The sequence below is a fragment of the Myotis daubentonii genome, chromosome 5, assembly GCF_963259705.1.
Source record: "Myotis daubentonii chromosome 5, mMyoDau2.1, whole genome shotgun sequence".
Lineage (NCBI taxonomy): Eukaryota > Metazoa > Chordata > Mammalia > Chiroptera > Vespertilionidae > Myotis > Myotis daubentonii.
This window is the reverse complement of record NC_081844.1, coordinates 21,517,444-21,542,367: the sequence shown is the minus strand read 5'-3', so window position 1 is coordinate 21,542,367 and position 24,924 is coordinate 21,517,444. Positions and strand designations below refer to the sequence as shown.

Sequence of the window (24,924 nt, the reverse complement as noted above, 5' to 3'; positions counted from 1 at the left end):
GTGTGATCTTTATTCCATGAAAATCTTGAACTGAACACAATGTCATCTTTACATAGGATGGTAATTGTACAAAGAATTAAAACGTTTTTGTAAAATCTGATTAAAACACTGATTCCTCCTCCCACCCGCCCCACCCCCACCAAATCAAGGGAAAGAGACAGGATGGAGGGTAAGGGCAGGGGAAAGGTAAGGAACCCTAAACTGAACTAAATAGAGCCTTGGCACCAGTGGACACCTGGGCTCCCACTCCTCAGCAAGTCCTCAGGACCCGAAGGCAGCTGGTGAGTTGAGGCCTGGCTGGCACCTCCCACTGCCTGAGCACAGGGTCTTCAGTAAGGAGTGGACTCTGCTCTGTGGCTGGGGCTGGGGCACTGGGCACAGGTGAGAGTTCGAGTTTAAAGATCATGTTCACTGCCAGATGAAAACCCATGGGTGAGGACAGGATTCCTGAACAGAGAGGGTGCAAGGACCCTGTAATCTGCGACTACAGCCCATGTACAAGTGTGTGGGAAGGGTGGGGTGGCACACAGGCTGACACTGTGGGAATCCAGGCTTCCATTTGTTCTAAGAATCTTCCCAGAAAGACAGTGCCAGCCACTTTCTAACTGTCCTTTGGGAATCTCTGGGCATAAAGACCCCTGGCCTCAGCTAGGCCGAGCTGCACTGGAAACACATCAGGCACAGGCCAAAGGGCAACTCAAAATAGTCTGTTTGGCAAATAGTGCTTGACTGGAAGTTGACTGGCCAGAGGACCAGAGAGCAGCCTGGAACTCCCAGCATCACAGCAAGACCCTAGAGGCTGGGGGTGGGGGTGGGGGTGGGAGGCTAGAGCAGAACCCAAGGCCAAGGCCAATCTGAGGCAGCTACAGCTGCTTGGGCCTGCGGATAGTGCACTGCACCCCTCACGCCTGCTCCAGTTCCAGACGGCTGGCTCCAAGATGCCAGCAGATGGCAAGGTCTTGAAGTATGCACGAACTATATTAAAAAAAAAAAAAATCAAAAATCTCCCTTAAGGCTGATGCTGTTCCTTAGGGAACTTTTCACATCAGGCAGTTTTCTGCTAAGATGCTGGATTCATGACCAAAAAAGGGCCAATATTTATTTTTAGAGCAAAGAAGCCCATTCAGTGCCTCTCAGAGGGCTTATATGATACGGCCACCTTGGCCTGCCAAACTCCCAGCAGATGCCATTATTTCAGGGGCCTAAAAAATAGGAGGGTGCTCGCACTGGCCATGTCCCTCAGAGATGTGTAGGGAGCTGGCTCTAAGGGCTTTGATGCCCTTACCACTGACCAGTGCCCTGGATTTTGAGAACCCTTTCTCAACTACTAGCCCAGACCCTGACACCACGGGGGCAGAGATGATGGGCTCCAGGGGCCAGGTCACAGCCGCCTCCCCAAATGCCCTCACCAGTGGCCAGCCCCACTGCAGCCTGCTCCTATTCACCTGGGAAGGACAAAAGGCTGCCTAGGAGGTCCTTTCCCTATGCAACTTTAGGAGAAGAGGCTAAAGAAATTGGAAAAATGCCCAATAGGTAACCACGGGAACAACAAAAATGGAAGGACTCCAGGGGCTGTAAGTCAGCTGTGGCTGGTGATAGCCTTCGGCTGATGGAGCTGCATGGGCCACTAAAAAGAAGGCGTGCTGAGGGACAGCCCCCATTCCTCACTTGGGAAAGCTCTAGATGTTAGTGTGTTCTTTCTTCCATAGGGTGAATGAGATCTCCTCTGGGCTACATGTCACTGCCAGGTCCAGGAGGGAAGTGGTTAGGATCCAGAGTCCCAGAAAGAGACAGAGGGATGAAGAGAGAGAAAACATACTTGTGATGGGGCCTTGCACATGGAGCAGCACCACACGCATGCGTGTGCAGCGAGATTGTCATCACTCTGGGAGATGCCACCCACCCAGAGAAGCCCAGACGACCAAGGAGGCTGGGCGGGACAGCCGGGCAGTCTGTACACAGGAGGCCCGGGCGGCCAGCCAGGCAAGGCAGCCTTCCCGGAGGCGGGACTAGGCGTGTGCTGCTCTGATGGACATGACTAATGCACCCTGGGGACAGGCCCAGGGCTCTGAGGAATTCCATAACTTGATGGAGTCCTGTCCCTTTCACAGAAGAAAATGGACTTAAGCTAGAGCTTGCTGGGAAGGAATCTGGAACTGAAGACCGTTTTATTAAGAGTCCGTGTCCAATGATTAGGCAGGACCTACATAGAGGGAGAGAGAAACCAGTGTGAGAGAAATGGTGTGGAATGTACCGTTCCAAGTCACAAGAACAGAAGAACTGCAGACCGAGCCAGCCTCCTGTGCCCTGCTCGCTGACAGGACACCAGAGAACGGCGCCGGAGACTAGAAGCCCTGCCCCAGCCTGGCCAGCTGAGAGCAGGGACAGACCCACTTTCCCATTACAAGGGTCATGGACGTCTCCAAAACCACCCACGCCCGTTTATGCTAAAACTGCTTCCAGGATTGGGTCCCATGTACACCTGAGTGAATGATAGCATCTACTTTACCAGTCTTTTAACGTGAGAGGCCTCTGCCTATCCCACTGGCCTGATCTACCAACCTGGTATTCGATGCCATCAGGCCCCACTAACTCTGAGCCTATTCCCTGAGCTGCTTTGCTGTCCATCTCAGGAAGGTGATCTGGCCCCACCTCACGACTTGGGTAGAGGGAAGAAAAGACACGGGCTCTCGGGTGTAACATCTACAACTAACATCTCATTTCTGCATTCCTACAAACCCCAAGAAACAAAAAATAAACTATAAAAAGAGAAATCAGTTACAGACACTGTTAAGGAGGGGCAGGGTGTAGAATAAAATAAAAACAGGCCAAGGAGGAAAACCGTCCTTTCTTTTTCTGGGGCATGGAATTTAGCTCCCTTGACCAGGCAGAAGCATAGGGTCATTCCCACCCACACAGCAGAGTAGATGTCTCTGCCAGAGTCCCGGATGCACGGACACTGACTGCATTCCCATGGCCTCCCAGTGCACGCATGGGAAAAACCCGCCCACTGGCTCAGCCTCTCACTCAGGGCACATTCCACAGGCTGGCCCCACCCCAGAATCCCGCCAGCTGCATGTGGGTGTGTGAGGGGTCACCTGGCAGTGTGGGCAGACTGGCTACAGCCCAGTCCTCCAGGTCTCTGCCTACTCCCCCACCCCCACCAGGGGCCTCTCCACTTCCCTGAGAGCAAGCAGCACACCCTTGGAGCGGGCAACAGCAGATCCCAAGAACGGACTGGGACCAAGTCCCTCAGAGACTCCGTGTGTCGGAAGCTGAGGCTGGTTGTCTGGGAAGAATGCCCCATGGCCTCTGCCTGCACTTTCCAGCTCAAATCTTTCCAAAACATAAAGCATTCCTTTCCCCCTGGAGCTATTAAAAAACACCCACATGCTTCAATCCTGGGAAAAGGAAACGAGGAGACTAAAATAGCTGGAGTGTGCTCCAGCTGCAACTAGAAGACCAGGCCAAGCCCAAAAGAAATACCCCACAACTCTGAACCCAGGTCCCAGTCCTGGTAGCTGATGCCAAGGGTTGCTCCTAAGAGGGACCCAAGTTGTGTGTCTACCCCCACCTAAAAAGAACCAGACATCAGCAATATGATGGAGGGAAACAGGATGAAGAATCCTAGAACATCCCTGGCCCCATGAGCGTGGTAGACAGGATCCTAGCACTGGTGACAGGGAAGCCACAGCTCTGCTATAGCCACCTGGGACAGCAGTGGAAAGGGGGAACCGGGGCACCCTTAGCCTGCCCAGATAAGGTCTACAGATGCCTTAGGGGCAGTGGGATGCTAGCACTTGTACTCACTCTGTCCTCCCAATACCAAACTCCCAAGCAGATCCAGACGTTAAGCTAGAATTGTTTTTAACGAAAGACCATAACCTAAGTAGAGCTGGGCTCATGTGGTGGAAGAGGCTAAAGGCACTGTGTGCTGCTGAGCGGAAGGACATGTGGCAGCATGGGACTGGGCTGGGAAAGCTATGCCTGCCCTCCTCCCCCTGTTCTGTGACACACCGCCTCCTTGAGCTGCAACATGACCCCGAGGACCAGTCCCATGCCCTGATCTGTCCTCAGCATCCTTGTCTGTGAACAGCAGCCAGAGGAGGGGTCCCCGAGTTAGTGCCTCTGCTCAGTTTCTTTTGGTGACTCATGTCTCGGGGCTGTATGAGCAGAACTGACTCTTATTAATACAAGTGACAAAATATAGGCCTTTTCAGGAATTTCAGCTCCAATATAAATGGAAACAAAAGGAGGGAAAAACAATGTAAGCTCCCAAAGGCCAAGTAAAATACCTCTAATATGCTTGCCCCAGCAGAACCACCTGTAACTGGTTGCAGAAACCGGGGCTGTCCAGCTCCATGGACCCATCATGAGCAACTGCTGGAAGAGCTGCCTGGGAAGTGAGTACAATTTCCTGTGAGGGATGGGTGGCAATGGTTGTATTCAGTGGTATAGGGTCACAGGCTCCCACCTTGGGACCTGGAGCATCTGAGCCACAGGAACACAAACCCACAGGATGGGTCCTTCCTGAGAGCAGAAGCCCCTACTGGCCCACAACAGAGCTCTCCAGTACAAACTTATGGGAAAGAAAGCCAGGACCATGAAGGCAAAATGAAGACTCACAAACCCAAGGTGGGGAGGGTGCATGGGAAGAGGGCTAAGCGGGAGTCAGGCTAGTTAACCAGAGCCCGGGTGCCTGCAGGCTGGCAGCTCGGAGACTGTAAATCTCATCCTCCTTCCCGCCAAGACAGCTGTTCCCAGGATCCTCAGATTACTTGTTGCACAATCTTTCCACTTTCTTTAAAGGAGAGGAAAATGTGGGGGGAAAAAAGAAAGAAAGAAAAACATGTTGGCAACAGGAGAGAGCTATTGGAAATGCCGTCATGGTTGCCCCACAAAGATGGCAGCAGGACACTCGGGAGCCTTGGAGCGGTCCTGCTAAGCTTGGGGGGCAGGGCCAAAGGCCAGTCATAGTCCCCTAAAGTGCCACATCAGCCAAAGCAGTTCACACTCAGCCAAGATGTGCTGGTTTAATGACCAGGCCCCAAGCCAATTTCAGCCTTTAGTGTTTTCTTTTGACAACTTGAATCCTTAGGAGAAAGGATGAGAAACCCCTAAAAGGAACAGCCTGCTAGGAACCCCATAGTGAAGGCAAACCCTAGGTGTGACTGGCACCCAAAGTGAGAAGTCAGCTGCTACCAGGAATGCTAATTGGGCCCAGGAATACAGCAATTCACCCTGCAGAGGGCAGCGGCCTGGCCAGGCAGCCCTTCCTGGGCAGGCATGGGCTCTGGGCGCCCCCTGCTGGGGTAAATGGATAAAAATGGAATGGGGGGGGGGTGATGGTTAGAAAAAAAATAAAGGATGGTGACAAAGGTGTCCAGCAAACTGTACACATTAGCCTCTGCATACAATAATACCTCAATAAATACAGAACATGGCCTAATGAATTCCATCTCATTTGGGCCCAATGAACATGAGGTAATTCAGCATTTGGAGCCTCAGGAAAGCCCTCAGCACCCTCTTAATTTCCCCGCGGGTGAGTCCGCACTCACTTGGGAAGTCTGGTGCCCTTACTGTAATAGGGAAGAAGGAATGAACTGATTAAGTGGAGCTTATGGTTTATTTCCAGTTAGAATAAAATACCAGACAGGACAGGTCCACCAAAGAAAATGCTTTGTTGTCCAAACACACGTTCCCCACTGTGGACATGCACACTGCGGCTTGCCTGGTGGGACATGCTGAGGCCCCCAGGACCAGCTCTCAGGTAGTCTGTAGATTGTCTGCTCAGCAGTAGCCACCCCATGGGAACAGCTGGCTCCATCTCACAGCACAGGGTGGTTGCCAGGCTTCTTCCTTAGCCTCTCTGGGTAAGTCTGAGCTTCTGCTCCCCTGAGTATCATCAGGAAAGCACACGGCTGGTAGAAGGCCTCTCTCCCCACCATTGTGCAGCTCCCAGCATCCCCACCGGCCCCACCTCCCACGCTGAAACTGCTGCTCAGGTTGGGCACATGTGCAGGCCCGTGGAGCATAAAGAGAAGGACTGTGAGAGGCACAGGACTCCCATGTCCAAGTGTGTGCAGTTAGGAGCCACCAACACGGCAGTGAGCACACTCTAAGGAGAATGGCGGTGCCCCGAGTCTGGGGACAGCAGGGCTGACAGTAGACTGCTCCACACCTGCTGAATGAAGCACATTACCTGGGATGGCCACACTGCATGTGACTGTGATGCAGGAAGACTGTGGAGCTGTGTAGGGTCACACTAGGATCAATGCCAACACCTGGGCCCCCAGCACCCAATATCCTCACCAGCTTTCCCCCACCCCAGTTCTGCAGTGTCAATACCTTCAGCCACTTGTGTCCTCCTAGCCCAGTCCATGAGGGAGAAAACAGGGTGCCAGGCTACTCACCACCCCAGTTAGAGTTAAAACAGTGACCAGGTAATTCTTATGACCATCACATATGACAAATGGTGCTGAACACAGGCAGGAGTGGGACAAGATGCTGAGTAGGACCCTAACCTGTTTCGGAGTCTTCACTGTCAGAGGAGCTGGACTCGCTGGTGCTCTCAGACTCAGAGGACGAGAAGCCCTTCATCTTGGAGGAGCCAGCAATCACATCCACTTTCTCGGCTGCAGTAAAACAATATGAACTGCGTCAGGCAAGGCCCAACCCTGGGGCTGCTCTTAACCCAAATGTACTCCACTGCTTGGAGGAAGGGCCAGGGGGCAGTCTGTGCCCCACAAGCCAGAAGGCTGCCCCTGACAGCATCCCAGCCCCCAAACAGCCCCCTGTTCCCCAGTGATAAGATGCTAGCCTCCTGCCTGCTGGCCAAAAACTCAGTTTATACCAGAATTTCAAGAAGCTTGCCCCGCCCCTGACCAATCTCTCAGAATCACCTTTGCAGCGTTCATCAGGATTAAGAAACAGGGAGGAGGAAATTCCCTATGAGGAGGACTGTCAGGCTAAGGCTCCTTCAGTAACTTTCTTGGCTGTGAGTGAAGAGGCCCAAGGATCCCTGGAGTCAGCCTGGGCTGGGATGAAGGCTGCATACAATGCCCTGCTAAGGATCCTAAGTCCTACTGATCTTAAGACAAAAGCTGAGCCTTGGGAGATAGGGGAGGCTAGGGGATTGGGGGGGGGGGGGGGGGGGGGAGGACACATATGTAATACCCTTTGTAATACTTTAAGCAATAAAAAATAAAATAAAAATAAAATAAAAAGCTGAGCCAAGACAAGACACTTGTAACAGGAAAGGGCTGCCTGGAAGACTCATAGAGAGGGGGCCATGCTGAGCTCGAGAAGAATGGCAGGCAGGCACAAAGCTGCCCTAAAGACTCTCCCAGCCTCAACCCTCAGAGGCACCAAAAGGGTGGGGTGAGGGGATGCTATGTGTGTGGCTTTGGGGGGAAAGACTTCAGAGGTTGAAGATGAAAACAGCTCCTGCTCAGAGCAAGGCTTAGAATACCAAGGTGCAGGTGGGCCCCAGGTGACCATCAACCAGAGAGGTCAAGAAAGGCACTGACAGCCCAGAATTGAATGTCATGTCCCAATTCTCCAGAGGTGTCTATGTCAAGGAAAAAGCCAAGTCTGGAAGAGAGTCACCTGAGGTGCCCACAGGGGCCTCTCTGATGGAAGGGCAGGAAAAAGCAGCTTGGCCAACCTTCTTCTGCCTGGGACCTCCCTCCAATCCCCAAACCCCAGGGGAACCCAAGGGCACCTTGAGGTTTCCGTTTCTTCCGCAAACAGGAGGTGACGTAGCGCTCCAGTTCCCGCAGGGTGGATGGCTTTAGGGTCTCGAAGTCGATCTCAATCTCGTCGGGGTTGGAGTTCTTGAGTGAGGGCTCCCTAGACTGGATGATGTGTACCACTCGGCCCAGCTTCTCACCAGGGAGCTTGTTGATGTCCAGGCTGAGCTGGCGCTTCTCCTCATATGACATGGGCTTGCACTTGTCCTCCTCCTCTGACTCGTATGCTGGAGGAGGCTTGTTCTTCATGGGCACCGGCTCCTTCTTGCTATGAAGGGACAATGCAGACACAATGGGTACCCCGGGAAGCTGGGGACCCGTTCCACTCCTTCATTGGAATGGGTCCTTTCTATTCCCCCACTCTACTGGTCTTCACTGTTAACAGGGGAGCTGCTGTGGTGTCCTTGCCGTCTGCACCATTCTACCTGTCACCCCCCCTTTCCCCCCCAAACCTGGAGAACGTTAGGGTGGTACAGACCTTGTGTTACTGTTGCTACTGTTGTTTTTCTTGGTCTTTTTGGGAGGAAGTTCCTTGGCTTTGCTTTTCTTATTCTCCTCCATTTCCTCTTTCTTTTTGTGCTTTTCTTTTTTCTTTTCCTTCTTGTCTTTCTCCTTTTTCTTTGGTTTGTTCTGCTGGGGCTGCGAGAGGGCTGCAAGCTGCTCATGCACGGCTTTGAGCTATGGAATATACAGGCAAGACACATGCCAATCACACTGGGGCTGGTACATAGCTGCCTGACCTGCCACTCCATCAGATTTCTAAAGTGTCCATGCCCACCCAGGCCCTGGACTCCAAAGGTGCCCAGAACCACCACCTAAAATGATAAGCTGTTCAAGCCCTTTGGCCATTCTGGGCCTAGGAGACTGGGCAGGAGTGCAGACACACTGGGCACTAAACGCCCAATGGCCAGCTTGCAGAACACTCATGCAGCCCCTGGCTTGGCCTCCTTCTAGACACTGGAAGGATCCAGAAGCCTCCCTTCTGCCCAAAGAGCAGCCATATCTCCCCATCTCCATGTGTGACATACATATGCATACGTTCAATATGCCCGTGATCTAGCACAATGGCACCACTGGGAATTCTGCTCTTGCCAGGACTCAGAGCCATGATCATCTCGTGGAGACCTCTGGGGAGAATGCTTGATCCATGGATTCCGGGGGGGACCAGGGATGGAAGTAGTCATGCCTCACCTGCTCCTGAAGCTCGGCCAGCCGCTGGGCTCGCTCCTCCTCAGAGTCATCAGTCGAGCTGTCGCTGTCCGAGGAACTATCGCTGCTGCTGTCACTGGATGAGGGTGGGGCCACAACCTTGGTGGGGGGTGGCACCACAGGGGACGACACAGCCACCATAGGCTCCTCAGGCTCGTCCGGCATCTTGGCAAAGCGCATCTCGAATACATCCTGAGGGGTAGGGAGGTGGGGATGGGGGAAAGCCATGCCCGTCAGGGCTGCTGGGTCCCCACCAGGCTGTGGCCCACTGTCACTATAGCTTCACTGGCTACTGGGGTCAACTCAACAGGAAGTGAGCGGGAAGGTCAGAGAGCTAGACCGATGGTAACCCTTTCCCTGCCACTACGGCAACATTCTGGCTAGGGCTCCCTGACACCAATTCCAACACTCCTCTCTCAAATCTCATGTTGAGGAGAAAGGTGCTCCTGACACAGCCTGGACACAGTCTAGGTAAGGACCAGGGACATAGGTTGCAGGAAGCAGCCAACCACTGAGGACCCTTGATAAATGGTGGGCTGAGACCAGGACCCACAGAAAGAGTGCTTTAAGGTTCTTGTCAGATTGGCGCTCAGTCAGCACATCCCAAGGGAGCCTTCTGAATACTGGAATTGGACACCAGAACACAACAGTGACCAGCGCAGGAGGCTCTGTCTACCTCCAGTTCACATTCCTGCAGGGAGGATGTGGGGCCCACAATTTTAGAGAGTGTACCAGGCAGAGAAAACAGCATGAGCAAAGGCCCAGTGGTGAAAGTGTACCCAGTAGAGCCCTCAGCCAGTGAAAAGGTCCAGTCCTGCTGCAGCAGGCAAATAGCTGGATGTGCCTCCCCCCTCATCAGATCACCTCTGGGGCACATAACTGAGCAGACCCATGCCACCGGCTAAGGTGTCTCCAGAGCATGCCAGGCTAGTTAAGAAAGTTACAAGATAGTGGATGTGGAGGTGCTGAGGATAAGCTCCAGGAGGGTGCCAGCTCTATGAGGTGTAAGCACCTGAGCAAAAGCCATGGGACTACTGAACTTGAGATCACACCCCAGGAGACTCTGAAACCTTCCAATTCTAAGATCCAGGAATCTGATGGGACTATGAGGTCATGGAGCTCAGGGGGTCAGCAGCCCTGCCTGAGCCCCTGGCGATCCAGCATCTGCTGCCTCACTAATTAACTGGCAGGTCCCATCCTACCTTGAGGACTTCATTATCACAAATCCAGTGATGACCCAGGACAGAGGGCAGAAGGGGAAGGAAAAAGCTGGCTTCCCAGCAGGAAATTGGGATCTGCTTTAAGCCTGGCGTAAGTCAGTCAACATGGTATCTCAAAGGATGGAAGGGGCCTTCCCTAAGTGTGAACTGATGCCCCAGAGAGCAGTGTGGCCCAGGAGGGCCATGGGATTGAGCTCCAAGGCTGTTGTTTCAAACTGGAGCACACTTGACAGAGCCAGCTCTAGAAGCCCTCATGTCTCTGAAAACACAGCTCGTTTCCCCTCCCCCTGGGCAGCAGGGCAGGCAGGCATCCCACACAACTGTGGTGCTGTCACCTCCCCTCCAGACCTCTCAGTGTGGCCTCCCCTGAGGCAGCTCCTTTTCCAGGAAGGCCTGGACTATCCTGAAGCAGGTCTAAGGAATATGGAAAAAACAGGAGTAAACAGAAACCACCACCCAGGCTGCCAGGGAAAGGCGGCTTCACGCCAGAGCAGAGACCCCGGTGGGATGAGAAAGATCCTCTCCGCCCAGGCCCCTGAGTGATTGACACAAGCATCTGGAAGATTTAGGCCTCCTTCCAAGAAGCAGGGGGGCAGGTGAGAGAAGTGTGTCCGACAAGGTGTCAGGGCATCAGGACTCCATGAAAGGGGGAGAGCAGCACGCAGGGCCCAGCACCCAGTGCTACTAGGAAGTAACATTTTACCAAATGGGAGATACTTCATGCCACCTGTCTGTTGGCCCAGACTCCCCTGCCAGCTGCCAGGCAGCATTACTCTTGCCATAAGGATGTCCCTGTTTCTTCTGCACAGGTTTTGGCTGCTGTGGAAATGGGGGGCGGGGAGAGAGACAGCACTTGTCCTGGTGTGTCTCAAGGTAGACCCAGCTTCCCCGCCCAGCATGCCATCATCTGTACTCTACCCCATGAATCTGGACTACAATGTGATTCTTTGCACCAGCAAACCACACTAGTTTCAGAACAAGTACCTCCTCTCGCTAGAATGTTGACCAGGATCACTTAACCGGGCTGCATCAGATTCACGGGGGAAGTATACTGCCCACTGCCCACCACCCCTGCCCCTTTTAATGAAACAGATGTTTAGATGCTGGGAAGTCGCAGTGCCCAAAGACCTCCAAGTGAATTGAATCAAAGCCAGGCAGCTGGAGACTCTCGGAGGGAAGTGTAGTCCAGCTCCATCTCAGCCAAGTCTGGATAGTGCTGTGGGGTTTGGCCACATCCAAGGCACAGAGGGCACAAAAAGAGAAATGGAATACAGGCAGCAGGAGACCTACTAGGGATGTAGCCATGAGTGAAAGATACTCAGACACACACTCACCCCTCAAAAGCTTCCTGTCTCTGGGATCTAATACAGAATACCAACACGTTTCAGTTTCAGTTCAATTTTTTTCTGTACTATACGCACAATTGCATTCTACTTTAATTTGCACTTTTTCTTGAAATAAACATATAGCCCACATGGGTACTAAACATCCTAAATCACTTATTTCACAACAGAGAAGAGAGGGTAGTACTACCAATAGCTCTGGTCCTAAGTCACCCTCGGGCTCCTGAGGAAACCTCAAGCCCAGAGATTTGTGACAATAGCTGCCAAGCCCAGAATTTAGAGGCTGGAAGAGGAAAACAAAGAAGATCCTTTTCCATATACTCTTCCCAGGTAAATCCCAGTCCTTGGGCACAGCCTTACTAAGAGACAACAGGTCTCAAGACCTCTTACAAAGGCAAACAAGGGTTTGGGGCTTTGTTCCTCTCTCCTCTCCCTTCCTGCTGGGAAATCCAATGATCTAAACCATGTTGATCCAGGAGAGCTTTGAGAAAAAGAAGTAAAACAAAGCCCGCAATGCCATACAGACAGCAACTGCCTTTCAGAGAGAGAGGTCAGAGAGCTTGACACTTTAACTCTGCCATTCAGAGACCCCCACCCTCCTCCTGGTATGTTACTTTCAATAATAAGGTGACCCATACCTTGCAGCAGGCAAAGCAGGCTGGGGGTGGAGGTGGTCCTGTGCTGGGCTACCCACCTATGTACTGCCCAGCCCAGCCCAGCCTGGTACTTAGAATCAATGTTTAGAAAAAGGCTGTTGTGTGACAAGCCTATCAGTGGCCTTGCTATGGGTAAAGCCTGCTCTGAGCCCTAGCTGGTTTGGCTCAGTGGATAGAGCGTCAGCCTGCGGACTAAAGGGTCCCAGGTTCAATTCCAGTCAAGGGCACATGCTCGGGTTGTGGGCTCGATCCCCACACAGTGTGGGGCATGCAGGAGGCAGCCGATCGATGAGTCTCTCTCATCATTGATGTTTCTATCTATCTCTCCCTCTCCCTTCCTCTCTGAAATCAATAAAAATATATATTAGAAAGAAAAAAAAGAAGAAAAAAAACCACAAACCAGGCCTTGAAAGCATGCTTATACCACTCCCAGAAGAAATAAAAGCAAAATAAACAAGAAAACACCAACCTTAAAACAGGCACACAAGTTAGGAAGACAATCTTTGGTGCTGGCAGGAAACCTGTTTGGGTTTATCTGGTTGCATGACGGCAGATATAGTGTGTGGGAATCAACCTGGGGAAAAGCTGCCCAGGGTCTCCGAGGAGAGTTAGGTGTTTGTCAAGGTGCAATACTGCGAGCTCCACTGCCACCTGGTGGCCACATGTGAGAATTGCAGGAAAATGATAAAGCCTGAACTACCTTCAAGGATGGGAAACGGTAAAGAGAGTGAACCAGCAGGAATGCGAAGAAAGCCAACAGGACCAAATAAAGAGAGCCCCCTGCCTCCCCAAAACTAAGACAAAATAAAACCAGACAGGTCCATACTAATAACAAGGTTTTTTCCTACCCCAAGTGTTCTGGACACATTCTTTGAACCCAAGGCAGCCCCTGACCAGGACAGGGGCCAAGTGGAAGAACTGAGGAGACTGTGCCTTGGCTCCAGTAAAACATGTGGAGCTAACATATCTGGGAGGCAGGTGGGCAGTAGGGCTCAGGTGATCTTTAACTGGAATAGACCCACAAGATGCAAAAGTAGTTCCAAGTCCTGACTTCTGCCCTGAAAGTATTTCATAAGTGCTTGGAAAAGCCAAGTGTGAGGAAGTCCCATCCAGCCACCAGATGAGGGTTGGACGTGGGATGTGAGATGGACTTGAGCTCCAGCCAGAGCACTTACACCTTGTGTTGGCATGTGGCCTAGCCCATGACCTGCTGTATCTGTCCCTAAAAGCAGAAGCAACTTGGAGCCTTACATGTGTAATTTTAAAGATTAAAAAATAAATAAATAAGACAGATAACAGTACTAAATATTGACTTTATTCTTCACAATTTAACCTCTGATCTAACCAAAGATTGTTGATACTTGTGTATGTTTCCCTTTAAAAAACACCACACACAAAGAACGCACGCGGTGCACACATTTATGCTATAATCTGCTCCTCCATTCCCCGCACAGCTAGTGTGCACAGCCAGGATCCACTTGAGGGACCATGAATCCCATTAGGGCATTGTGAACACATGGAACATCTGAAAGCAGAGGCTCTGCAGTTGGAAGGCAAGCCATGGCTTCAGGACTATAGTAAAGAAATGCCCAAGGTCACGTAGTTACTTTAGCTCACAACTGTGACAAAGTGTCTACCTGGCAAGAGTGTCGTCGCCGTCGCCCCTGCCCCCTCCCGCTGACCTGAGACAGGTATGTTTTGGAGAAAAGATTGGGCCATGAACAGCACACAGTCTTACAAACAAGGACAACCAAATGCAAGGGAGATGGGGGCTTTCAGTGGGATACCCCAAATAAAACCCAAAATGCCCAAGGCCCAAACCCCATCCAACACCCCTGCTTTAATTATAATGAAATGATCTCAACATGAAATAGGTGTTATCCGGAGTCCACTATTCCAAAGCAATGTGGCATATGCCAAAAGTGAGTGACAGAGATAAAGTCTGTCAAGGCCCACAGAGGCCTGGACTGCCCAGGAGCTTCCCAGAGCCTCACCTGGAGCTTTCGGGCCATGGCTACAACTTCGTGGTCAGGAGGGTTGTACTTGTAGCAATTGGAGAACATCAACCGGACATCTGCACCAAATTCCTGAGCATCACGGTACTCACGGGCCTCCAGTTTAGACTGGAAAGACAAGACAGATTGTGTCTGCCCCTGCTGGTGGAAGGTGGCAACAGGGAGGGCTGCTAGCAGGAGCAAGTGGGGATTTAAACCAGATCATGGAAAGAGGTCATCACCCTAGTTCTCAGTGCCAGGTGGAAAAGGAGACACTCAACAGCAATTCTCAGGGCTGGAAATCCACCCATGTGGTCACTTTGCCTGGCTAAGGGAGAAGTGGACATAGAATCCACAGAGGCAGAGCTTAAGCCAGAATTGAAAAGGTAGGGCTGGGCCCTGTTATGACCAGGTGTATAAAACTTGTTTTGGTGACACAGGACAAAACATGGGTCAAAAGGAACATAGTTGTCCCCACAGTGCCCACCCCATGTTTGGAAAGGCTTACTCCACTCTCGGAAGAAGAAAAATGCAAAAAAGCTTACAATAAAACCAGAAGGCTTCAGAATATGACAGTGATGAAATGCCAGTGCTTGTCATGTGCCTCCTACCGAGAGAAGACAGCAAGGCCCTCCCTATGACACAGCCTGACAAAGTCACCAGCCCCCACACTCTCTGGAGCATCTACTGTATGCAAGGTGCCAGTGGGCACTGGGCCCCAAGACCCAAGAGGGCTCTTTCCTAAGACTAGGAAGCAGCACTGCTGTCTGACCAAAACTGCCTCATTGTCTAGGACAGTGATGGCGAACCTATGACACGCGTGTCAGAGGTGAAACGCAAACTCGTTTTTTTTGTTGATTCTTCTTTGTTAAATGGCATTTAAATATATAAAATAAATATCAAAAATAGAAGTCTTTGTTTTACTATGGTTGCAAATATCAAAAAATTTCTATATGTGACACGGAACCAGAGTTAAGTTAGGGTTTTTCAAAATGCTGACACGCCGAGCTCAAAAGGTTCGCCATCACTGGTCTAGGAGCATGTCCCTACAGTTCCCAGAAGGGGGAGCTTCACTCCTTTGGGCTGGTGAGGCGGCTAGAGAGCTGCTAGGGCACAGTTCTGGGGTCTTCCCTGGCCTCATGGACACCTGCTGGCCCACCTTGATTGTGCTCATATCCATGGGATGCTTGATGATGTCACAGTAGTCATGAAGGCCCAGCGCCTCCACGTCCACGGGCTTGTAGAAAGGCCAAGCATAGGCGGCATGCTTCTTGGCGAACATCTCCTTGAGGATGCCGCTACAGCACTTGAGCTGCTCCGAGATCTTGCTGCTCTTGTCCAGTGCTGAGTGCTGCTGTGAATCGGGCACATCCTTCTTTGGGGGTTTCACAGGCCGGCTGCTCTCCCGCCGGGGGCCCAGCTTGGTGGTCTTGGGCTCTGGGGGCAGCAAAGGTGGCTCATGAATGGAATCGATGGTAGTGGGGGTGGTGGTGTCTGCTTTCCTCTTAACACCCTTCTTTGTCTGCAGAAAGCACAGAAGAGATAAGCACAGTCAAGGGTGTGGTTGGCATTTCGAGCCCTCAGTGTCACTCCTGAGACCAGGTCCTTCCTATGGTCCCAACCCTCCCAAGGAATAGGAGAGCGTGTTCCACCACTCTGCTCTGCAGCTGGAACAGGCCCTGCTAAGGGCAGAATGCATGCCATTGAGCACTATATTTGCTCATCAAAGGCCAACAAAACAATCCTGACGCAGCTTCCTACTCATTATTGGGGGATTCCCAGATCCGAGCCTGCCACTAAGCCACCTTGGAAGGCACGTTTCAGAAACTATTTAGCTAGCCTCTGTCAACATGCATGGTCTAAATCAGAAATGGGAGGGGTCAACAACCTCAGGAGACAGTGCCTCCATTATGGGATCTTTGGGTCAGTAGCTTCTGGACTATGCTGAGTTAATCCTCTCCCCAAACCCCCAACACTCACAAGTGCCCTTGGGAGCCAGGACACGCTCTTCATGAAGCACTGGCAAGGATGGGTAGCTATCTCCTGCAAGGCTCACTGCTACAAATCAAGGAGTAGGGGTGGGAGGGCGCTAGCTGAGGTGGTAGGAGCCCACCAGTGGTCGGGCTGGGCCACACACAAGCACCTAAGGGACACTCACCTTCACAGGCTGTGGGGTAGCCGCAATGATGGGTGGATGGCTCTGCACAGGTTGGGGAGTTGGTAGGGGTGGGGGTTGAGGGGGCACAGGCGGGGGAGTCTGCAGTGGCTGGGGAGGCACCACTGTGACAGGGGTCTGGACAATGAGGTCTGGGGTGATGGTGGAGAAGGAGTGAGGTGTGGCCTGCACAGGTGGAGGGTTTTGCTGAGAGGTCTGTGTCTGCGGAGGAGTCGATGCTTGCGTTGTGTTTGGTACCGTAGAGACGCCAGGTTTTGCCGGCCCTACCAACCATAAAAGGGATAGGTGGTTAGATGCTGTACCCGACACATGCAAGCGGACCTCCTGGGGACATTGCCACATATGGTGAGCACAGATCTTCATAGACGTGGCACACAGTGTCACCACAGCTATTTGCCTAAGAGAAAACATCTCAAACACCCCAGACCTCAGCTAAGTCTGTCCACCTGCTGGGGCGGGGTGGGGAGAAAGGGTTTCAGTAGTGGTGGGTGCATTGCATTCACACTTCCTGGGGGTCTTGGGATGCAAGTATCCTCTTGGGCACAAAGACCCTTCATAAGCAGGGAGGGCTGGACTGAAGGAGGAAACACACATTGAGAGTCAGCACCAGGACTGCGGATGAAGAGCAGAAAAATGTTTCTTGGCAATTTTGGGCAGTGCTGTCCTCATTCCCAGAAGCACTGCCTCTGAGCAAGTGTTCTTGGTAAGGGGCGGGCATCAGAAGCCATGGCCAAGGCTTCTGGAAACTGGCAAGCTCCCACTTCCCTGAGCCACAGGGAGACTGGCCAGCTGCTGCCTCCCTGCAGCCATGCGGGTGAGTCCAGACATACAAAGCCCTATGTCTGCCCCCACATGCAGGCAGGTTCTGTGGTTAAGCAGTGACTCGAGACCAGCTCTCCTTGGCTACCCCTCAGCATTCCAGGGCAACTAACTCCCATTGCTCCCATGAAGTCACCACTTCTCCTGAGTGCAGTGGGAAGCCAGGTGAAAGCTGGCTCCTGTGAGAAGCAAATAGCTCACAGCATGGCCACCTTGCAAGCATCACCGTTTTGCAGCAAGGAACCATGAACGGCAAGATGCAGAAGGCAAAAATAGGCACTGAGATAGGCAAGGCAGACTAAAAGTTTGGGCTCCAAAAAACAGACAGGGCTCCAACACAAGCACATTAAGATAATTCAGATAGCAAACCCCCAAGACTCTAAGATTGGGTTTTAGTTAAAAATGCCTTTGGTCAGATTAATTTCTTTTCTCTAAAATGAAAAAGCAGAGACTATCTATGGTGCTGGCAGGATAAAGAATTCACATAATTTAAAAATATTTTAGAGAAGTTACACTTTCTTCTTAAACTGAAGTCCATCAAAAAAGGCAGGGCTCAGTTATTTCTACTTTGGGGGAGGGTTACACAATCGTGGAACCCGCTGGGCAGGTCCACCACCGAACCTCGTCCAACTGTATCCAACCAGCAGCCATCTTCCTACCACTGCTAGTCTTCTACTGGAGTAGAGAGGGGCAAACAATGGGGGAGAAATGAAGCCATTTCCTCGTATTTCAGTGTGGGGGCCCTACCTGCTTCTTTCCTCCCACGTCCTCTTCCTTTTGCTGGAACTATCATGATCTCTGTTTCTTCTGTGGGCAGTTCGTTGATTTTTTGCAAGAAGAGCTTCTCCAGAGCTTCTGCCATTAAGACTATGTCATCTCCAGGCTGGAAGGGACATGCAGGGTGAGGGTCAGAATCCCCCCCCCCCCCCCCAACTTCTAAGCAGAGCAAGAATTCTCCACATCGTGCCACCACCTCTGCCCAAAATGTGAAGCATCATATTCAGGTTCCCCAAGATGAACCCCAAAGGCCCACAACACAGCTAATACCACTAGGCATCACAGTCTCATGTACCTGCACGTCTGCTGGGCCAGCACCTCCCTCTTTAGCCTTTTAAGCACTGGCCCATCTGAGAAACCATCCTTATGCCTTAAACATCTAACAATCTATCAATCAGACACAGGGGCTCTTCTTTTAATACAATTCAACTTCACTAGATATACTTGATTTACACATGATTTCCTGCTACAGATACGTTAGCAGGGCTCCAATCATGTTCCCCAGTGTATTCCAAGGCAGCTCACTGGGGCTCTGGGCAATGACCATCTCATATTGCCTTACGGATCCCCAATCTCCCCTAGTCTGTAATATGCTGTTCCCCCTCAGCTCTAAACTGAGAACCTCATCTGGGCACATTTTGCTTAAATCTAATAGTGAGAGCTGAGACTTTTAAAAAATGTGGTAAACTTCAAGAAACTCACCTACCCATCTCTTCTGGGCAATTTTACCCACTACACCAGCAGAGGTCAAAAGGTGATTTCTGTATAGTGTCTCCCTCCAGGGTCGTTCTATTTGAAAGGGTTGGTTTTAATCACATGTGTGGTCTGAACTGTAAATAATAAATGATCTGGCTTCATGGCATAGCCAAGTCTAAAGGTTTGGCTACTGGGTTAAGAAGTGATCTTCAGGTCTACACATAAGACTGGGGGATACTTGCTTCTATTGCTACAAGTTGACAATAGTCATGTTCACAGTTCTAGATGAGGCAGGCCCCACTGCCCCTTCTCTCACATCAAGGTTTCTGTTTGAGCATACATTTTGTAGACTTCTTGACAATTTACATCATCCAAATGGACTTTTTAACAAGTCCTCACTGTTCTTCTCACACCTTCTCTACTACATACTCAAGAACCCAAATCCCAAGGGCATAAGCAGCACATGCTTCAAGCTAACAAGGACAGCTCAGAAAACAGAGAGCACCCCTCTCCCCACACAGTCACAGGCAAGACCATGGGTTCCATTACCCCTGCTTCTAAGTGTCCTCTGTCAGACTCCAATCTACTTCAACACCCCTGCCTATGGGCTTCAGACATATCCGCCTCTTCCTCCCCGCAGGGCAGCTGGACACCAGCCCCAACATCTCACCTTGTTGTAGATGTAACAATTTGTAAACATAGTGTTGAAGTCCTGGATACATTCCTGAGCATTCCAGTAATAGTTGTTTTCCAAGCGCTTCTTTATTGTTCCCATATCCATAGGTGTTTTAATGATCTTATAGTAATCCTGGAGAGCAGAGAGAGCAAAAGGCCAGTGTCACCTCCGCAGTCACACAGCACTCATAGCTGGGCCTGCAGATCTCACAGGTCACTCCACAGATGCACAGCCCGAAGCTCTTCCATGGCGTCAGTGAACAATTTCAAGGAGACCCCAAGATAAAGTAAACCAGGGAAGGATTCCCAAATGCTAGGTGTAATTTGGAGGAAAAGCGTTCAAGTTTGCCACTGCCCTGTCTGGGAACAGGATGTCTTTACTGAGATCTATTTTTTTTTGTATGTTAAAGTGACCTTCCATTCTAAATAAAGAATGGGGAGAACATACAGCCTTTAAAAAAGCAGTTCTTATCTAGTAAAACCAACTTGTGGCAGGTCTACTTTCTCTCCACAATGTGAAATTTTATGCGTCCATAAAATGCAAACTCCAATGGAACCAGCAGTAGAGCTCACCCCTAACAATTGGATCCCTTACTTCTTGTCACACTGAACAATCATGGAGCAGACCTCCACCTTCAGTCAAATTCATTGGCCTTTCACTTCTTTTACTTGTACACAGTCTACCACTAAGGACCCATTAGTATCTGGTACAAGTAAGCACTAAACAGGTTACCTGCCAAATGAGGAATCTGCAACAGCCTTCACAGACCCTCCTCAAACCCTTGGATCTTATTCTACAAGTGCCAAACAGAAGGAGCCAGATGGCAGGCATAGATGTCCACAAGCCCTTTGGATCAAACACTACTATCGCCACAGCTTTCTTCTAAGTTTAGAATACTAAAACCAAATGTTTATTTTTAAAAACAACCATAGGGGAATTTGGGGACAGAACAGGCAGCACCTAGGTTTCCAGGTGGACGGAACAGAGAGCCAGGCAGGGGACCTGCATGCAACCACCTAGCCCCACCAAGAACCCCATTAGGCTTGAATGGGGTATCAAAACCAAGTCCAAGTGGAAGCCTATGGCAGGGGAAGGCCTATCTGTTAGCATGTGCCAACGTCCTACCTGGGAACAGTGGTGGGCAGTACTGAAAAGGCAAGCTGGGGATGTGAGGTTTTGAGTTGCTTTGACACCCAGAAAAGGAACAAAAATCACTAGCTCACACAGATCCCAGCTCTAGGCATCTTGGCCAAGAGGCCTCAAAGGGGAGACTGAACCAGACTTTCTACATTATACTGTGCTCTGATCACCTCTCCCAAGAGAATCAAGTCCAGATATATCTGTCCCAATGGAAATCCAGATTTTATTTATGGTCAGAGGTCTCTTAGAGGGTGTCAGGTGCTTGAAGTGACCAGTGTGTCAAGTGACTCAAGGGCAAACAGGGCAGTGGTTGAGGATAGAGGACAAGGGAGGAGATGGGATGAAGACAAAAGGGGGGTGGTAGGGAGAAGGAACTGACAAGAACGCAGTGGGTTTACTGGCATGACAATCCAACCATACATGTGTACTGAATTTCAAAGAGGCAGGCATTCTAATGAAACGTCCAACAAGAACCAGAGACCAAAATGGAGGTAAAGATCTGGAAGGCATCAGAAAACAGGAAAAAAGGGAAAGGAAACCTTTTTTGGGTGAGCCTATTAACATCTCCTAAAGTGGGAGGTGGAGGGGTGGGGGGTTGAGTCCCCTAAAAAACTGGGCTTTAGCATGACATTGCTCCCAGCCTACCAGCACCCACCACCAACACCACCACCCTCCCCACCTGGGTCTACTTCTCACTATTCCTACCTCTCTAAAGATACTAGATCAGTGCTGCTGTCCATCCGCCTCTCTTTCCTTTATCAGAACTGCTGAGGGTGATCCTTGACCTAATAGACAACCCGCCCCTGTGGCTGTCCCATTGGGCGGGATGCTGCTGCCTAAAAATCCAGGGTCCCCCAGTGCCCTTTCTCCTGTCTGCCTCACCCTCTCGGCCCTCTGCATCACCCTATACAAACCAACCCCTTCTTTGTTCTGACCCTGCCGCGTTTCCCTTCAAAGCCAAATTTCTTTGAATGATGGCTTCGTGTCCTCACCTTCTCATTCACACCGTCGAGAATCTGGTTTCTACTTCTGCGTCACATCTTCCTAAGGTCACCAATGCCTTCCTAAAGGCCAACAGGAGGGTCAGGTCGGAATCCTCATTTCTGGCCCCCCTGTAGCCTCCAATGTGGAGACATGGGGGACTGCTCTGTTGGTAGGTCTCCTGGCTCCCCTCTGCAAGCTCCCACCTCCTCCCTGGTTTCCATCCCAGGGCTTCTTCTCACCCATTTTTTTGTATTTACTCTAGGAAGATCACCCTCATCTGTGGACCCTGCACAACCAGCTCAACCAGAGACCAGAGTAGCAAGCTCTCCCAAGAGCTTCCCTCTAATGACAGGTCAGCTGCCTCTACCCCTTGTTATAGTCAATGACAAGTGTGGCCTCTGAAGTCCAAATTTGGAGAGGACCCTCTTTTGCCTCCACCCTCTTTCCTGAGCCGGTTCATGACTCAGGCCTGCAGTGCCCTCTCCTGACTCTCTCTTCTCAAGTGCACATGACATGTATTCAGCGAACAGATAGCACTGGACAGTTGTCACAGATATAGTGGCCTTTAAGCCAGGAGAATCATGCCAGTGTGTTCAACCTACTTGAAACTGGATGCCTGGCTAAGGCGGAGGGTCCTACAGCTATATAGCTAGCTCTAGCACTCATAAACCACTGCCTGGGTTATCTAATTCCAATTCCTGGTCCAGGGGTTGGAGGTGTAGGGATGGGACTTGGCAAACAGCAGAGAGCAACTTAAAGACATTCAGTCCTTGATGCTTTGAAGAAAAAAACAATTAAAAGCATTTGAAGAAAATATTAAAGCATTTATTCCATTTGTTCCTTGAGGTTCAGTTAGGGTTACAAGTCAAGTTTCCAGAATCATTTGCTAGGAATGTGGACAAACAGAAACCTCTCTAAAGAGAGAAGAGGCAGAGAGTACAAAAAAACAAAACAAAACAAAAACACTAAGAGCTAGTGCAGTATAGCCACGAAGGGGCAGGTAGGCATGAGGGCATGCAGAAAGGCAGCTGGGACAAAGATGCACCCATATCCGGCCTTTAGCCAGGCCACTTCCATGAACTGGCTCTCTGGGAAATAATCAACTACCTTTCCTGCCCTATGCTCTGAGTGATAGTGATGGCGCCAGTACCAGAAGAGGATTGCTCCTGCAGCAAGCCAGCCTTCTCTTGCATGGTTTGACCAACCGCATCTACTTCTGGGAAGGTTAGGAGCACCTGAGAAGAGAGGGGACAGAAGTGCTCCCACTTCAGCTACCCATGGAATCAAAGGAAAACTGCAAGTATTCCTTTACCTTTGTTTCAATTGCTCTCTACACAATACATCCTGGGATCCTAATCTGCTTAAGCCAATAAGCACGTTCTCTATTCTTCCTCATTGCCACTCATCAGGATTGCTGAAACCACTCACTCTAGGGCCGGAGGGTGCTGGAGTTCAGAGCTGGGTCTCATGCTTTCACTACAACTCAAGCATATCTCTACCCTGCCCTAAAGTCTATCCTCCCCAGGAGCAGCGTAAAAAGAGCCCTGGAAGATGCTACTCTGGGTTCCTGCCCAAGCTACTCACAGGGAGGTTTAGCTTGACGGCGTCCACAGGCTGCTGGAAAGGCCACGCAAATTGGTGTTTCCATAGTGTCTTGAGCACCACTTTGAGCAGATATTGCAGTTGGTTGGTCTGCCTCTTGGGCTTGTTGGGGTTGGAGGTCTCCGGGGGCGGGGGGTTGGTGCTGGCTGCGTTGGCTTGCTGGGGTTGGGCTTGGGCCTGCGTTGTAGACATTTGGGTAGTTTCTAGTCCATCCCCCATTACGGGCAGATTTCTTAATCTCGTCCCAGGGCCGCTCTCCGAAGACATGCTACTGATCCCATCACATTCTTCACCGGGCACTCTAAAAGGGAAAAGAAAAGCCACCATCAGTGGAGAGGCACCACCATGATGACATTGTCTCCACACCACCACGACGACCAAGGAGTAAGCTCCTCTCCCAGAGACTGGTTGGATGAGATAGGTCAAGGAGCCACTCCATGCACTGACTAAAAGGGCTCCAGGGCCTGCTCTTCTCAAAGACTTGTCACCCAAAAGGCAAGAGAATAGTTAACAATGGAGAGAAACAGGGCATGGAGGTAAGCCAAACAGGAGGTGGCAGGGGCTGTGGCTCTATGGAGCTCATGCAGGAGGGACAATGAGCAACAAATCAGGTTTTTAGGAAAAACAAACAAAAACAAAAAAAACCCAGACAAACCAGGTTTTATAACATCTGAGAGCTTTTAGGGGACACTGCCCATGTATGAGAAAGGGTGATTTGCAAGCCCCAAATATGTCATTTACATTAAAATTCTTGTTTGTATTTATGGCTCATGAATCATGGGACCAAGTCAGTAATTCCATTTGATGAGCAGAGGCCAGGCAGGGAAGAGTAGAAAGGCTGGTCTGCCCTTCTTGGATGGCCACTGTCCACTACTGAGTGCTCCAGGCAAAGCCTCATGCTTAACTACTAAGAACATCTTCTGGCAACTTAAATAATATGTGGTTGCTAATTAAAGAAATCCCACAAGGAACTGCTGATAACACAATAATGAATCCATACTTGACCTACCATTTTATTAACTTGCTTTTTAAAGCTTATTTATCCCCACCCGACCCAGCGCCTGTCTGAGCCCCTTGTCTTGTGGATTCCTTTAACTTGAACGACCCCTGCTTCGGGCCACACCAAATTCTGCCAAAACCATCCTTAAAAGGGTGATTTGTGTACCTGTTGAAGTTATTCTAAAGGGACAACTGCAGGTCAGGGGTACATGTTTTTGTTTTAAAAACTGATTTCACAGAGGAAGGGAAAGGGAGAGAGACAGAAATATCAATGATGAGAGAGAACCACTGATAGGCTGCTTCCTGCATACTCCCCACTGGGGATTGAGCCTGCAACCCGGGCATGTGCCCTTGATGGGAATCAAACCCGGGACCCTTCAGTCCACAGGCTGATGCTCTATGCCAGTGATGGCGAACCTATGAACTCATTTTTTTGGTTGATTTTTCTTTGTTAAATGGCATTTAAATATATAAAATAAATATAAAAAAATATAAGTCTTTGTTTTACTATGGTTGCAAATATCAAAAAATTTCTAGATGTCACACGGCACCAGAGTTAAGTTAGGGTTTTTCAAAATGTTGACACGCTGAGGTTCGCCGCCGCTGCTCTATGCACTGAGCCAAACGGCTAGGGGAGGGATACACTCTTTAAAAAAAAAAAGTTTTTTATTGACTTCAGAAAGGAAGGGAGAGGGGGAGAGAAGGGGTGAGAGAGAGACAGACAGACAGACAGACATCAATGATGAGAAAGAATCATTGATCGGCTGCCTTCTGCACGCCGCCTACTGGGGATCGAGCCCTCAACCCAGGCATGTGCCCTTGTCCGGAATAGAATCCAGAACTCTTTAATCCACAGGCCAACATTCTATCCACTGAGCCAAA

General features: G+C 50.5%; 1 protein-coding gene across 10 annotated transcripts in view; it reads right to left on the bottom strand.

Moving 5' to 3' along the window:
* Positions 1–24,924, bottom strand: part of BRD4 (bromodomain containing 4) — a 90,417-nt gene that overhangs the window by 9,791 nt on the left and 55,702 nt on the right. For 4 of the 10 annotated variants that reach the window (XM_059696460.1, XM_059696462.1, XM_059696461.1 and 1 more), the window contains exons 1-10: positions 23,026–23,344; positions 19,312–19,449; positions 17,916–18,051; positions 16,332–16,612; positions 15,333–15,695; positions 14,174–14,302; positions 8,943–9,152; positions 8,230–8,429; positions 7,724–8,019; positions 6,525–6,635 (exon numbers count right to left, since the gene is read on the bottom strand). In XM_059696460.1, the coding sequence (XP_059552443.1) occupies positions 6,525–6,635; positions 7,724–8,019; positions 8,230–8,429; positions 8,943–9,152; positions 14,174–14,302; positions 15,333–15,695; positions 16,332–16,612; positions 17,916–18,051; positions 19,312–19,449; positions 23,026–23,310 (2,149 nt within the window). In that variant the 5' untranslated portion in view covers positions 23,311–23,344. Of the gene's footprint in view, positions 1–1,173; positions 2,204–5,604; positions 5,896–5,951; positions 6,182–6,524; positions 6,636–7,723; positions 8,020–8,229; positions 8,430–8,942; positions 9,153–14,173; positions 14,303–15,332; positions 15,696–16,331; positions 16,613–17,915; positions 18,052–18,647; positions 18,772–19,311; positions 19,450–21,449; positions 21,522–23,025; positions 23,345–24,924 lie in introns of those variants that run through there. The other 6 variants (XM_059696464.1, XM_059696470.1, XM_059696469.1 and 3 more) reach the window with 6 other exon arrangements.